This window comes from Meriones unguiculatus, chromosome 11, assembly GCF_030254825.1.
Source record: "Meriones unguiculatus strain TT.TT164.6M chromosome 11, Bangor_MerUng_6.1, whole genome shotgun sequence".
NCBI classification, from domain to species: Eukaryota; Metazoa; Chordata; class Mammalia; order Rodentia; family Muridae; genus Meriones; species Meriones unguiculatus.
Genome location: NC_083359.1, coordinates 12,598,297 through 12,613,330, shown reverse-complemented (window position 1 = coordinate 12,613,330; position 15,034 = coordinate 12,598,297). Strand labels below are relative to the sequence as shown.

At 43.1% G+C, this 15,034-nt stretch overlaps 1 protein-coding gene across 1 annotated transcript; it reads left to right on the top strand.

Annotated features, from left to right (window-relative positions):
* Positions 1-13,457: 13,457 nt before the first annotated feature.
* LOC110552156 (olfactory receptor 2A12-like) lies at positions 13,458-14,563 on the top strand. Its single transcript, XM_021643266.2, has one exon. It carries the CDS (start codon positions 13,488-13,490, stop codon positions 14,493-14,495), a length of 1,008 nt encoding a protein of 335 aa, XP_021498941.1. The 5' UTR covers positions 13,458-13,487; the 3' UTR covers positions 14,496-14,563.
* Positions 14,564-15,034: the final 471 nt, after the last annotated feature.

Genomic DNA, 15,034 nt, shown 5'->3' with positions numbered 1-15,034 from the left:
TTAGTTAGTGTCCCTAGCAGTGTGACACTCGTATACACACGTACAAGCGTTACTCACCCATCTGAATGTGAAAGGCTTACATACTGACCATGGGAGTGATGGCTGGTCTTGGTAGTGGACTTGACTGGGTTCAGAGATGCTGAGAACAGATTGTTTGTCATGCAGAGAGGGCGGACAGAGGGGGACCATCCCCTGTATGTAGACAGCACTAAGCTCTGGACTTGGGGTCCTTATGGAGGCGAGGATGAAGCAGGGTGATTGCCCTGCAAGCCCTCCTTCCTCGTGCGTCCGTTGCTGTTGCTGCTCCTTCCACTGACAGCAGACTCCAGCTCCCTGGCCTTTGGATGTAGACTCAGCCCCCAGCCCTCTGTGTAAGTCCCTTCAGCACCGGGGCTGATGAGGAGTGCAGATCCTCAGCCTAAGCAGCTAAGGTGTTCTCCTCTCTAGTTTGCAGGGACTGCTGTTGGGCTCGGTTCCCATCATGTAAGCAATCTGTCGGCCTCCTCTTCTAATTACACACACACATGCTCCTTGTTCTGTCCCTCGAGAGAACCCCTGATCACGCAGTCAGTCACATGTTCAGGAATCCATCTTGCTGAAGCACTAAGACAGGATTATGAGGCCTTGGGATAATATTGTTCCAGGCACTAGAGCCAGCTGAGCCAATGAAGAGTGATGACATGGGGTGAGGTGAGGCAGTCCCTGCATCCACAGCGAGATGGGCTCGGGGACGTCAATGGCTTCTCCATTTATGAGTTCTTCATTGTTTCAGCCACATAAAGAGGAGGCAGGTCTGGGTCTCTCCTCTTCACTTTCTGTTTCCTGTTTCTCTTGCCCTATGCCTCAGGCTATGGGCCTCCATGGGTAAGAGGTCCAAGTTTAGATCAGTGGCAGAAGCCTTCCCACCGCAGCCGCTATGCCCGGTTGTGTCCACTCTGTCCCTTCTCTGCCTGTGTTGGACGGAACCAGCCACACCTCCTCCACATGCCGTCTGTGGTGGCACCATCTCTCCCCTAACACAGGACCTGACCAAGGGCAACAGCTGCATCATGGCCCTGGAGCCAGCCTGTCTGGCTGTAAGAGAAAACTAATTGAAAACCGGAAGAGCCCAGGGAGCCACCTCCTGCCTCAGCCTTGCTGAAGGAGACAAATGAATCTGTCATAGGCCTGGGAGTCTCCCAGCCTCTGTGGATGCCTGAGGAAGATGAGGGAGACACACACAGGTAGACCTCTAAGGAGGAGGTGCTTCTGTCTCTGCAGGAGTGAAAAGTGCATCCTAATGTCTAGGAACACATTAGGATGGGCACAGTGCTGAGGACTGAAGACACTGAACCTCCAGAGGCGAATGCCTTGGCTGCCCCAGAAGGGTAATAGATGCTGAATTTAAATAGGGCAGTTTGAGCCAGTAGTTCTGATTTTGTGTTTTTGTTTGTCACACACTAGACCTTTGCTGAGCCTCTGCTCGGCAGGTGGCAGGAGGTAAGAGTATCATGGCAAATCGATAAATAGAGGCTCTGGCAGTCTCCAAAATGAAAGGATGTAGAATGTTACCCAACTATGGGAGCAGCAGGATGTGAATGAGAGGCATGTACATATAGTTTGTTAGACTACTGTATATGGACCGCTGGGGCGGAAGTTCACTATAGCAAGGGGCCCATGGAGAAGCCGAGGTGGAGATGAAGGCATGAAACTAGAGGGGCTCGGGTTTCCATGCTCCCCATTATACATTCTGGCTTTGTTTATATAATGTTGCTTGTTGAAAATGTGATGTTCAGACCCAGTTTGATACCTCGGCCCGGGGTGGGTCTGTTTCCTTCTACTAAACCTGTGATTAAGTCCACACCCCAACCCCTATTCCTTATCTGGCTTTCCCACTCCTGGCTGCCTCACCAGCCTTAACTCCTCCTCCAGAGCAGAGCAGCGGACTAATGAGCCCCGCCTTCCCCTCTATTCCCCCCACCCCACTACACCTTGCCTGAACTCCCAGAGCAAATTTGCTGTACTCGCTACGCCTGTGCATGGTGCATGTCATATAACCCGAGCTTCCTGCTTCCCCATTCTAAAAGTGTTCCACCATCAATGGTCCTTCCTTCTCCGCAGACCACCCCACCCCAGTGTCCTCAACTTGGTCCTTTCTTGTCTTTGTGTTGCAAGTTGAGTAAGAAATCCCCTTTGGTTTGCATGACTCCTTTCCTGGGATTTCTGCCCTCTGCTGGCCATATCTGGATCACAGCTGTGGAGTCCCTTTGCCTGTTTATTCCACATTGAAATATGGAAAAGATACACATGAATACAAAGTTATTAAATATAACAATAAGATAACAATAGCAATTCTAATGATAAATGCACATTACTCTATTGTCACTAGATCCAGACTTGGTATTTACCTTTTAAAGTCTTTAAAAAAATGCCTTTAGGCTTAATTCACGAATGCTGTGTTCAGATTAAATCTCATCGTGGAAAGGTTACTCAGAAAAACGATGTATTACAATAGACGGAGAAGTAAAAATTAGTTTAAGACAAGCCAAGACAAGCAAAAGCCAAGGGAACTCATGAGAACCAAGTTAGCATTGCAGAATATTCTTGCAAGAATACTAAACATGTTGGAGGAAGGGAGATAGGCCCTTCCTCACTCAAGAACACAGGGCAGAATGTAACACATGATACCAGTAGAGGAACAGAGGAGGATGGGGAAATAGCCAATTATGTATGACCAGCAGACCAGAAAGCAGCCAACATTAATTATCAGGGCCAATGAAAACTAGCAATCACCAATCAGAACAAATAAAATCCCAGCCTTAGCAAACAATTTTCAGTTACAGCCTTGAATGTAAATGGACTTAACTCACCAATTGGATTTAAAAGTTTGGTCAAGAAACCCATGTGGCCTGTGTCCCTCTGAAGCACAGTCAGCACCAGTGATTTTCGATCTCTCCCCTGAGCTCCATTGTCCACAACTGCCTTCCCGAGGAGGGCTACCAGCTTCAGGAACATACAGGTTAGACCCCCTCCCCACCAAGTCCACTGCCCACTAGGTCCCTCAGGGGCACGGCCAGCAGCGGTGAGTTTCTCTCTGTCCCCTGAGCGCCATTATCCAGGACACAGGTCTGCCTGCCTTCCGAGGTGGACTGCCAGACCCAGGAACATCTGGGAGTCCTGCTGGTACAGGCATAACCGGATGGCTAAAGGCCAGTGTAAGAACAGAATCAACAAGAGGCAGAGCAATATGGCATCACCAAAGCCTAACTACCCTACTACAGCAAACCCTAGTTATCCTAACACAACTGACGATGTACAAGAAGATGACCTTAAATCGAATCTTATAAAGGTGATAGACGCCTTTAAAGATGAAATGCGTAAATCCCTTAAAGAAATACAGGAAAACACAATCAAGCAGGTGAAGAAAATGAACAAAACTGTTCAAGACATGAAAATGGAAATAAAAGTTGCAACAACAACAAAAAACAACAATAACACGCACACAAACTGAGGTTATCCTGGATATGAAAATCCTAGTAAAAAAAACAGGAACTACAGACACAAGTATCACCAACAGAATACAAGACAAGGAAGAGAGAATCTCAGGCATAGACGATACAATTAGAGAAATCGATACATCGGTCAAAGAAAATGTTATATATAAAAAGTTCCTGGCACAAAACAGCAAAGAAATCTGGAACACTATTAAGAGAACAAACTTAAGAATAATAGGACTAGAAGAAGGGGAAGATTCCCAGATCTAAGGCCCAGAAAATATTTTCAACAAAATCATAGGCGAGAATTTCTCCAACCAAAAGAAAGAGATGCCTGTAAACCCCCCACCACATAATAATCAAAACACTAAATTTACAGAACAAAGAAAGAGTATTAAAAACTGCAAGGAAAAAAAGGCCAAGTAATATATAAAGGCAGACCTATCAGAATTATGCCCGACTTCTCAACAGGGACTCTAAAAGCCATAAGGGCCTGGGCAGATGTCTTACAGACCCTAAGAAACCTGAGATGTTAGTCCAGACTACTATACTCATCAAAAATTTTCACTCACCATAAATGTAGAAAATAAAATATTCTATGAAAAAAACAAATTTAAACAATATCTATCCACAAATCCAGCCCTAGAGAAGATACTAATAGAAAAACTCCAACAACAGGATGATAACTACACCCAAGAAAACACAGGAAATAAATAACTTCACACCAGCAAAACCAAAAGAAGAGAAGCACACACACGCACACACACACACACACATACACTACCACCAACATTAAAATAACAGGAATTAACAGTCATTGGTCATTAATATCTCCCAACATCAATTAACTCAATTCCCAAATAAAAAGACACAGGCTAACAGAATGGATGTGAAGATCGGATCTATCATTCTGCATAAATGAAACACATCAGTGACAAAGACAGACAGAATAAGGGGTTTTCCAAACAAGGCTGGTAAGCCATTCTAATATCTAATAAAATAGGCTTTCAACCAAAAATAATCAAAAGATATGGATAAGGATACTTCATATTCATCAAAGGAAAAATTCAGCCAGATGACATCTCAGTTCTGAACATCTATGCCCCAAACACAAGGACACCCACATTCATAAACAAACATTATTAAAGCTTAAATTGCACATTGAACCCCACACCTTAGTAGTGGGAGACTTCAACACCCTATTCTCACCACTGGACAGGTCATCAAGACGGAAACTAAACAGAGAAATAATGAAATGCACTGGTGTTATGTATCAAATGGACCTAACATATATATATATATATGATATATATATATATCATCTCTGCACCTCAAGGAAACTTCTCCAAAATTGACCCATATAGTCAGTCACAAAACAATCCTCAACAGATACAAGAAAATTAGAAATAATAGCTTGTATTTTATCAAACCAACATGGATGAAAGCTGTACTTCAACAACAACAAAAATGATAGAAAGCTTACAAACTCATGAAAACTGAACAAGGGTGACAAGAATGTCAAAACCTTGAAGAAAGAAATTGAAGAACATATCAAAAGATGGAAAGATTTTCCATGCTCTTGGATTGGTAGGATTAACATAGTAAAAGTAGCTATCATATCAAAAGCAATCTACAGATTCAATGCAATTCCCATCAAAATTCTAACACAATTCTTTATAGATCTTGAAAGAACCATTCTCAACTTCATATAGAAAAAAATAGAAAGCCAGGGTAGCTAAAAACAAATCTGTACAATAAAAGAACTTCAGTACCACCATCCCTGATTTCAAGCTGTACTACAGAGCAATCATTTTTTAAAAAAACAAAACACAAACGCATGGTATTGGCATAGAAACAGACAGGTTGATCAATGCCATTGAATCAAAGACCCAGAAATAAACCCGCACACCTATAGACACTTGATTTTTGACAAAGAAGACAAAACTATACAATGGAATAAAGAAAGCATATTCAACAAATGGTGCTGTTCTAACTGGTTGTCTGCATGTAGAAGAATGCAAATAGATTCATATCTATCACCCTGCACAAAACTCAAATCCAAGTGGATCAAAGACCTCAACATAAAACCAGATACACTGCATCTGATAGAAGGGAAAGTGGGAATAGCCTTGAATGCATTGGTACAAAAGACCACTTCCTGAACAGAGCATAGCTAACACACACAATAAAATCAACAATTACTAAATGGGACCTCATGAAACTGAAAAGTTTCTGTAAGGCAAAGGACACTGTCAATAGGACAAACAAAATGGCAACCTACAGAATGGAAAAAGATTATCACCAACCCTACATCCGACAGAGGGCTGATATCCAAAATATATAAAGAGTCTAAGAAATTAGACAGCAACAAACCAAACAATGCAGTTTAAAAATGGGGTACAGAGCTAAACAGAATTCTAAACAGGAATCCCTAATGACCAAGAAGCACTTAAAAGAAATTTTCAACAGCATTAGTCATCAAGGAAATGTAAGTCAAAACAACTCTGAAATTCCATTTTACACCCTTCAGAATGGCTAAGATCAAAAACTTGAGTGACAGCTCATGCAGGTAAGGATGTGAAGCAAGGGGAACATTCCTCCATTGCTGGTGAAAGTGCAAACTTGTACAACTACTTTAGAAATCAATTTGTCTGTTTCTCAGAAGACTGGAAATAGTTCTACCTCAAGACCCAGCTATACCACTCCTGAGCACATACCCAAAAGATGCTCCACCATAGCACAAGGACAGTTAATCAACTATGTTAATAGCAGCTTTATTTGTAATGACCAGAAACTGGAAACAAACTAGATGTCCCTCAACCAGAGAATGGATAAAGAAAATGTGGTACATTTACACAATGGAATACTACTCAGCTATTAAAAACAAAGACTTCATGAAATGTGTAGGCAAATGGATGGAATTAAAAAATATTACTCAGAGTGATATTCTGAGCAATCTAGACCCAGAAAGACATGGGTGGTACGTACTCACTTGTAAGTGGATGTTAGCCATAAAGTACAGGATAACCACGATACAATCCATAGACTCCAAGAAGGTGAGTAACAAGGAGGTCCCAAAAGAGGAAGCTTGGATCTCACTCAGAAGGGGAAATAAGATAAACATCAGGGGTATATGGAGAGAGCGAATAGTGTGGGAGAAGGGGTGGGGAAGAGAACAGGAGGAGTCAAGTGTGGGGAGGACTGAGGGAGAGAGAACTGGGAGAACTGAAATTGGTGGCATGGGTGAGGGGGGTTGCAATTCTGGGGTGAGCCAGAAACCTAGGACAAGAGAAACTCTCAGGAATCCATGACAGTGACCCTAGCTAAGACTTCTAGGAACCTGAAATGACCACCTTCTTCTACCAGGCTAGACTTCCAAAGGAGGGATGGGACACCAACCCCTCCCCACCCATACAGAAAAACTTTGACCCAAAATTTGTCCTGCCTACAAGATGCAGGGATAAAGATGAAACAGAAATTGAGGGAATGGCCAAATAATGACTGGCCAAAATTGTGACCCATCTTATGAGAAAGAGAGCCAACCCCTGACACTATTACTCATATTCTGCTATACTTGCAGTCAGGAACCTAGCATAACTGTCCTCCGAGAGGCTTCACCAAGGAAGCTGATGAAAACAGATGCAGAGACAAACAGGCAAACATTAGGCAGAGCTCATGGGATCATTTAGAAGAGGGTGACAAAGGACTGAAGGAGCCAGAGAGAGCAAGGACACCACAAGAAAACCTACAGAACCAACTAACATGGACCCATAGGGCCTCACAGAGACTGAACCACCCACCAAGGAGCAGGCATCTAATGGAACTTAGGCCCCTACAGACATGTAACAGATGTGCAGCTTGGTCTTCTTGTGGGTTCCCTAACCACAGGAGCAGGGGCTGTCTCTGACTCTGTTGACTGCCTTTGGGTCCCTTTCCCCTAACTGGGCTTCCATGTCTAAACCTCAACAGGAGAAAAAGTGGCTAGTCCTACTGCATCTTGATATACTAAAGTGGGTTGTTATACATAAGAGGCCTCTCCTTCTCTGAGGAGAAAGGGAATGGATAATGGTGGGAAGAGAAGGGAGAGGCAGAGACTGGGGAGGAGAGGAAGAACAGAAAGATTCTATCAGAATGTAAAGTAATTAATATTAATAAAAAGAAACATGTGGGTAGAAATGATATCTATAACCCAAGAATCAAAGGTTGGAAACCAAAGTAAGCAAATGGAAACTCCAGTTAAGCTGGGGCAGCTGTTCCTATATATGATAAAGAAAGTTTTAAAACTAATCACAAGAGGGCTATTACATATCGGGAAAGGGAACAGGGTTCACATGAAAACTTCTACATTGGAGGCAGAAATGTACATTCTTATCAATGCCATACAGACCCCTTCTATAAAATTTATGGAAGTATAGGTCACAAAGCAAACCTTAATCAGTAAATGATTCCCTGCATCCTAAAGGTGCCCGAAGTTTTCAAAACAGAGCCACCAGCTGAGGAGGACACTTCATAGTCAGAGCATAAGAGTGTCTGTGTATTCTAGAGCACACTAGGGATCATATTAAATTCTTATCACAGTTAATATTCAGCAAAATTGCAGGATACGAAGTCAGTCACCACACTGTAGTTAGTAGGATTTGTAAACTTTATCAATGGCCAATGTGAAAAAAATAAGCAAACGATGCCACTTACAACACGGAAATAAAATGCTTAGGGATCTGTTTGCTCAATGAAATGGAAGATTTCCACGCCAAAAACTACAGGACACTGCTGATGTAAGTTTAAGAGGACAAATGCAGACATCCATTTTCATGCCTCGAAGACATGATACTGTTTAAGTCTCAATTCTGCCCAACATGTCCACACGTGAAATAAAACCCCTGGTCAAAAAAAAATTCCAGTGGAGTTTATCAGAAGCAGAAAAATATATGCCAAACTACATATGGACGTTTTTCTGCCTAGTCTTACGTCAGCTTGACACACAAACTAGAGTTACCTGAGAGGAGGGTGCCTCAGCTGAGAAAATGTCTCCAGAAGATCTGGCTGTAAGGTATTTTCTCAGTTAGTGATCAATAGGGGAGGGCCCAGCTCATTGTGGGTGGGGCCATTCCTGGGCTGGTGGTCCTGGGTTCCATAAGAAAGCAGGCTGAGGAAGCCAAAGGAAGCAAGCCGGCAAGCTGCACCCCTCCGTGGCCTCTGCATCAGCCCCTGCCTCCAGGTTCCTGCCCTGCTTGAGTTCCTGTCCTGACTTCCTTCCTTCGATGATGAACAGGGATATGGAAGTATACACTAAATAAACCATTTCCCCCAAAACCTGCACTTTTGTCATGGTGTTTGTTGCAGCAATAGAAAACCTAAATAAGACAGATATCTTAAGGGATCCTAGGGAGTTGTTGTGGAACACGGAGGAGATAGAGCTTTGCTGGAAGAAATGGGTGACTGGGGGCAGGCCAGGAAGCTTGATAGTCCAGATGACCCACTTCCTGTCTGCTTGCTGTTTCCTGGTTGGGATGCAGTATGAACAGCCCCATAGTGTTCCCATGGCTGTTCTCTGTCCACCGTGACGGATGACACCACTTTAAGCCCTCTGCCCTCAAGTGGCTTTTGTCAGGTGTTTTCCTCTCTTCAGATTAAAGCAACAAGAAAAACAGCTAATTCGGAGTCTCATTATAGTAGGCTGATAATAAATATTCCAAATTTGTTTCTATTTGGAGTCTTGTTCTGCTTCTGATCCTAATGGGAAAGGTTTTCAGTCTTACACCACTGAGAGGCATATTGGCTATGGATGTCCACACACAGCCATTCTTCTGGTAGAATATTTATTTTATCTTATTTCTAATTGTTTTACAATTATTTATTGTGTCTTGGGAATATGTGTGTGTGTGTGTGTATACATACCATTACATTATACATATATGTATATATACATGTACATGGATATACATATACATTATAATAGTAGATTGTAATGTGTGTGTGTGTGTGTGTGTGTGTGTGTATGTAATAGTATGTATGTGGAAGCCAGTTTTCTCTTTCCACTTGTGGATCCCAGGAATTAAGCATAAGGCTTGGCAGAAAGTACATTGGTCTGCTCAGCAATCTTACTGGCCCCAGACTAATCTTTAAAAGATAGATTTTATTTATATTTGTATTTTTTTTAGTGTTTATTCTCTTCCTTACATTTATCTAACTTTCTTAATGTCCTTGTTTTGTTATTGAGGGTTTTGTTGATTTTTAATTCTTGCTGTTTATTCTCTCCTTCCTTCAAGGCACCCACCTGCCTCTGCCCTTTACTTTCTTCCTTCTGTGCTTTCTCCACTCGCCAGATCTTATTCGTGTACCCACTTCTGCATTTACACAAAACAACTTTTAATGTCATAGCACAATTTTCATTCATTGCTTACCATTTGAGTTTTATAGTTATTGGTAATGGGTTACCGGGATGTAATTAATTGTAAGTGTATTTTTATATATTGTTCAGGTTAATAGTGTTACTGTTACAGTAGTTTGATTTCTCCTCTCTGGTTGGTGCCGGGAGTTGAGTCCTTAAGAGGAGACTCCTTGATAAGAAAGTACTCAAAACCTGGAAATAACCAAGCCAACAATATGCAGATCATCACACAGGAAAACAAGAAACAAACAAACAAAAACAAGAAAACACAATTCCTCAAAAAGATCTTAACTCCTCCATTACTGAAGTGCGTAAAATGTCAGGTGAAGATTACAAAAGTTACATGAATATGGAAAACTAGCCAGTTATTCCAAAGAAGATACAAAGAAAAGAGAAAAGTGAAATAATGAAATCAGTTCAGGATCTAGAGAAGAGAGTTAGAAATGCATGAAAAAGCCATAACACGGATGAAGACATCACTACCATGGGTGAAGATGTCAGCACTGTGACCAAAACTTCAGAAAAAAATAGAGATATGGGAAAATTAAATAAACAGGAAGGTCGGAAGGCTCAATGAGCTAAATAAAATAGAATGGCAAACACTGCTAGTAGCTGAGACCAAGCAGCAGAAGGAGGGAAAGGTCAGGAAAGAGTACCCTCAAACATCAATGGAGAGCGCAGGCTGGAGAGCTGCTCAGCCTGAGACACTCTTCCAGGTGCTCCCTGCTTGGCTTCCGGCACATCTGGTTTCCCACATCAGGCAGCTCACAACCTCGTGTAACTCCAGTCCCAAGGGATCTGATGCCCTCCCTCTGTCCTCCTCAGGCACGTACATACATGCAGCACACACACCACAAATAACCATGAAAATACTAAAATAGATAGGATTTTAAAGAAAGAAAGTAACGAGCATGGCCGCCACCCTCAGGACCTCTTGGATACGAGGACGTGGCCAAACACAAGAGTCCATGAGGTAGAAGAAACTGCAGCCGCTACAGTAAACAGGAAGGGATAGGTTCCTCCAAACACTGAAGATAAAATGACCATAGGACCATAGCTCTCCTGGGGACATATCTGCAGGCACGAAGGCACAGGTTTATCGCAGTAGTACTCACAATAGGGTAGAAGCCTATCAACAGATGACTGGATAATGACACGAGGTCTGTATATTCTATGGAGCATTCACCTGTAAGGAACCAAATCATATCAAATGTACAAATTTTGATGTAACTGAAGTTTTTGCCTTGAGTGAAGTGAGCTAGACTTGGGGACGGGGGAAGCATTACATGTCTTCTCTCATATGTGGAATCACTGAAAATTGATGGACAATTTAGTAATGGAAGGAGAGCAGAGGGATGAAAGGACGAAGGGAGGAGAAAGAGGGCAGGAGGGGACGTGTGTGTTCACAGCATAGTGCGTGCATGTCTGGGCGGATCCCAGTGAAATACGCAGCTTCCCTGCAATACACACAACTGAGTGATTATAATAAAAACAAAAATGTAAATAAGCAAACGGTGTGTCGCGAACACACTGCTTTCAGTTGTTTTACGCCAAAGCTTCCAAGTTGAGATGTTTTTCTCCCAGAAGAAATGCATTTTCATTGTGTCACCACGAATAAGTTGCATTAATGAACTATTTGACACTGACAGTAAGTGGGAAAATAATTAATTTTTTTTCCATGCGTGAAGTTAACTGGACCCCTTGGGATTCGCCTAAAACTTTGCTGTGTTTAATGGGTTTTTACAAAACTCAGGGAAGTCTCCAGTCCGGACTTATGTCTAGACACCAGCTTTTATTTTCTTTCATCTCGGGAAAATCCTGTAAACATGAAGTTGAGTATGTAAATGAACAAGGAGAACGTGGATAACTATGGTGATAAAATCGTGAGAGCTCGGGGATCGAGACTGGTGTGTCTGTGTTAGCAGCTGAGCAGCATACGGTGCAGAGAGGAGGTCCTGGCTGTGTTACAGTGCCCGTGCTTTTATGCTGGCAAATGGTTGGGCTCCTGATGCTGCCTCCTTTATCGCTGGAGCTGAGGAACTGGTCTTTTTCAGAAAAAAAAAATCCATTTATAACTCACCAATACCCAACACAGGCTGAAGGGTTTCCCAGTGTCAGGAGGATGGGCAGGTATGTCAACTGCCTCTGTCTGCCAAACTCATTTCCTCCCTCATTCAGAGGGTGTTCCTCTCTCTCTCTCTCTCTTTCTCTCTCTCTCTCTCTCTCTCTCTCTCTCTCTCTCTCTCTCATTATTGCTGTGTTATACAGTCTACTCGCTGAATGATATACTGATAAAAACTGTTCAAAAAGAAAAGAAAATCAATGAGGAGAGAGTAGGTTTTGAAAAAAATCTAGAAAAGCTTTCTGTGTGGAATTAATCAAGGAAGTGGGCGAACAGAGAAACTCGACAGGACAAAGAAGAGACACTGCCAGTGTGAGTTAGCGGAGGAGGAGTGCGCTACGGCTGGAAGGATGAAACTGAGTGAAGACTGGGTTCTGCACCTCATGACTGACAGACCTCTAGGTGGAAAATATCCTCGAAGCATCATTTTGCTTTGTTTATCGTTGTGTTACTATGCCAACAAAAGCTAGTACCTGCATCTGCGTTGTGTGATGTTCTACGTGTTATTGAGCCTAGACCTGCATTCAAAAATTTAATTCAGAATTTCTTTAAAGAAGTGTAGGCTTCTAGTGTGTATTTGGGGGGTATGATCCTGTAAAGACTATTTCACTGAAAGGAAAATGCCACATGCTTTCTTGCATATACAGACCTTTGATCTAAATTTCTATGTAATATATGGATGTAGTTATGAAACCAGAGAGGGGACCACGGAATGCAGCAGGGAATCTTCAAGCAGCCAGAGCAAAAGAGAGGGTAATGGAATGCATGTGATAGGGCAAAAGGAGAACTATTGGGGAGAAGGAAGACCAGTGAGGATACAGGGAGTGAGAGGGTGGGGAGTGAGCAAGGGAGATGAATAAAAGTGTGTGTGAAAATCCCTGGTGAAACACGTTGCACTCCATGCAGACTTAAAAATAGTAAGAAAATCCTGGCTTTGAAACAATTCTGCTCTCTGGGACCCTGACTAGAAATCTGGGTGCCAGAAGTCAAGGTGAGTTAGTTGTATTGTTTTTGCTAATACCAACTTAGGCAATTTAAATACTACCTGTCCCATCCCACCTGGAGAGACCAATAGTCTTATTTCCTGTAGGGCCTGGGAATGTTAAGCTCTTTGTTTGGCTAAACGAACTCTGTAAAATCAGTTACCAGCCTTGTTGAAGGAGAGTGGAATTATTTTCAATTTTCATGTTTTTACTCGTGATGTCAGTCAGACAAGTCATCCTACCTCACTGGAGTGACAGCTCATGTTTAAGAGACAGATAATTAAAACACACAGTTCACAAAACACAGAGGAGGGCTCTGTAGTCTGGATGACATGATATAATGATGGTAAAGTTATCTCTGTGAAACTATGAGATCGGGTTATAATTTGCCAAAAATAGTCACTCATGGTTAGGAGTGTGATGAGAAAAGGTCTCTTGGAGAGACCATCATTTAAAATTAGGATACGTGATACCGTCCGCATTAAAGCAATGTGAAGGGGGGCTGATGTGACCTAAGAATGCTCATGTGGGGTTCTTTGATGTCTTCTCATTTGGACAGGCATGGCTCAGTGGCAGCCATGAGACCCCAGAATTCCAGCATCATCTTTGAGCTGATCCTTGTCGGGTTTTCTGATCACCCCCAGACTGAGGTTCCGCTCTTCCTGGTCTTCTCTCTGATCTACCTAGCAAACTGTTTTGGGAACACAGCTGTCATCGCATTAGTGGCTCTAGACTCCTCTCTGCACACACCCATGTATTTCTTTCTCTGCCACCTGGCTTTCCTCAATGGATTCTTCAGCACAACTGTGGCTCCAAAGATGCTCTTCAATTTTCTTGCAAGCAGGAAGGTCATCTCTTACCCATTCTGCCTGGCTCAGACCTACCTCACCCTGTTCTTGGAGTCAACCGAGTGCTTTCTCCTTGCAGTGATGGCCATAGACCGCTACGTGGCCATCTGCTATCCACTGAGGTACCTTCTCATCATGAGCTGGACTGTCTGTCTAGTTCTGGCAATGTCGGTCTGGGTCACAGGCTTTTGTGCCTCGGTTGTACCTCTCTACTTCATAATGCTCCCATTCTGCAGTCCTTACATTGTTGATTATCTCTTCTGTGAGCTGCCCATCCTTCTGCACCTCTTCTGCGCAGACACGTCTCTGCAGGAGGCCATGATGGCCATTGGAGGGGCTGGCACAGTGCTATTCCCCTTCCTCCTGATTGTTCTCTCCTACCTGCGCATCCTGGTGGCTGTGGTAAGAATAGACTCAGTTGAGGGCAGAAAAAAGGCCTTTTCAACATGTGCTTCACACTTGGCCGTGGTGACCATCTATTATGGGACGGGGCTGATCAGGTACTTGAGGCCCAAGTCCCTTTACTCCACTGAGGGAGACAAACTGATCTCTGTGTTCTACGCGGTCATTGGCCCCGCACTGAACCCGTTCATCTACAGCCTTCGGAACAAGGAAGTGCAAGGCTCCATGAGGAGAGTGATAGAGAGATACAAAAAAAGCACAAGAATCGTGTTCTAGAATCTTCAGGAGCTGAGCACTGTGTTCATTTGCCCAAATTCTAACAGGTTCATGCCCAAATTCTGTGACACTAAACCTCATCGGTAGCAATTTCAACTTACCAGAACCACATTTCGATAAACTCCCCTGACCCCCCTGACATAGTTATTTTTATTTGCCATCTTTATGAGTAAATACTGATGTGCATTGAGTCAACATGTCACCTGCCAGCTCAGTCAAATATGGATAATAAATCCAAGAATATACACGAACGCATAAACCCCATGTCAATGTTGTCACTGACTGCGTTCTCTATTTTACGGCTCTCTCTTTCTCTCTCAATCATTTTGGTTTTGTGAGACACTGACTTGTTCTGTAGCTCAGGTTGGCCTTGGCTTCCCGAGGGCTGGGATTGCTGGCATGTGCCTCCACACTTGGGGTTGGCTCAGCTTCCTATCCATTCAGAAGACCTCATGTTGTGACAAGTGCTTGGTCCCTGGCTCCTAATCAGCCCTACATTGTTGAGGAACTCAACCTAAAGGTAGACCTCTCAGCTCGTC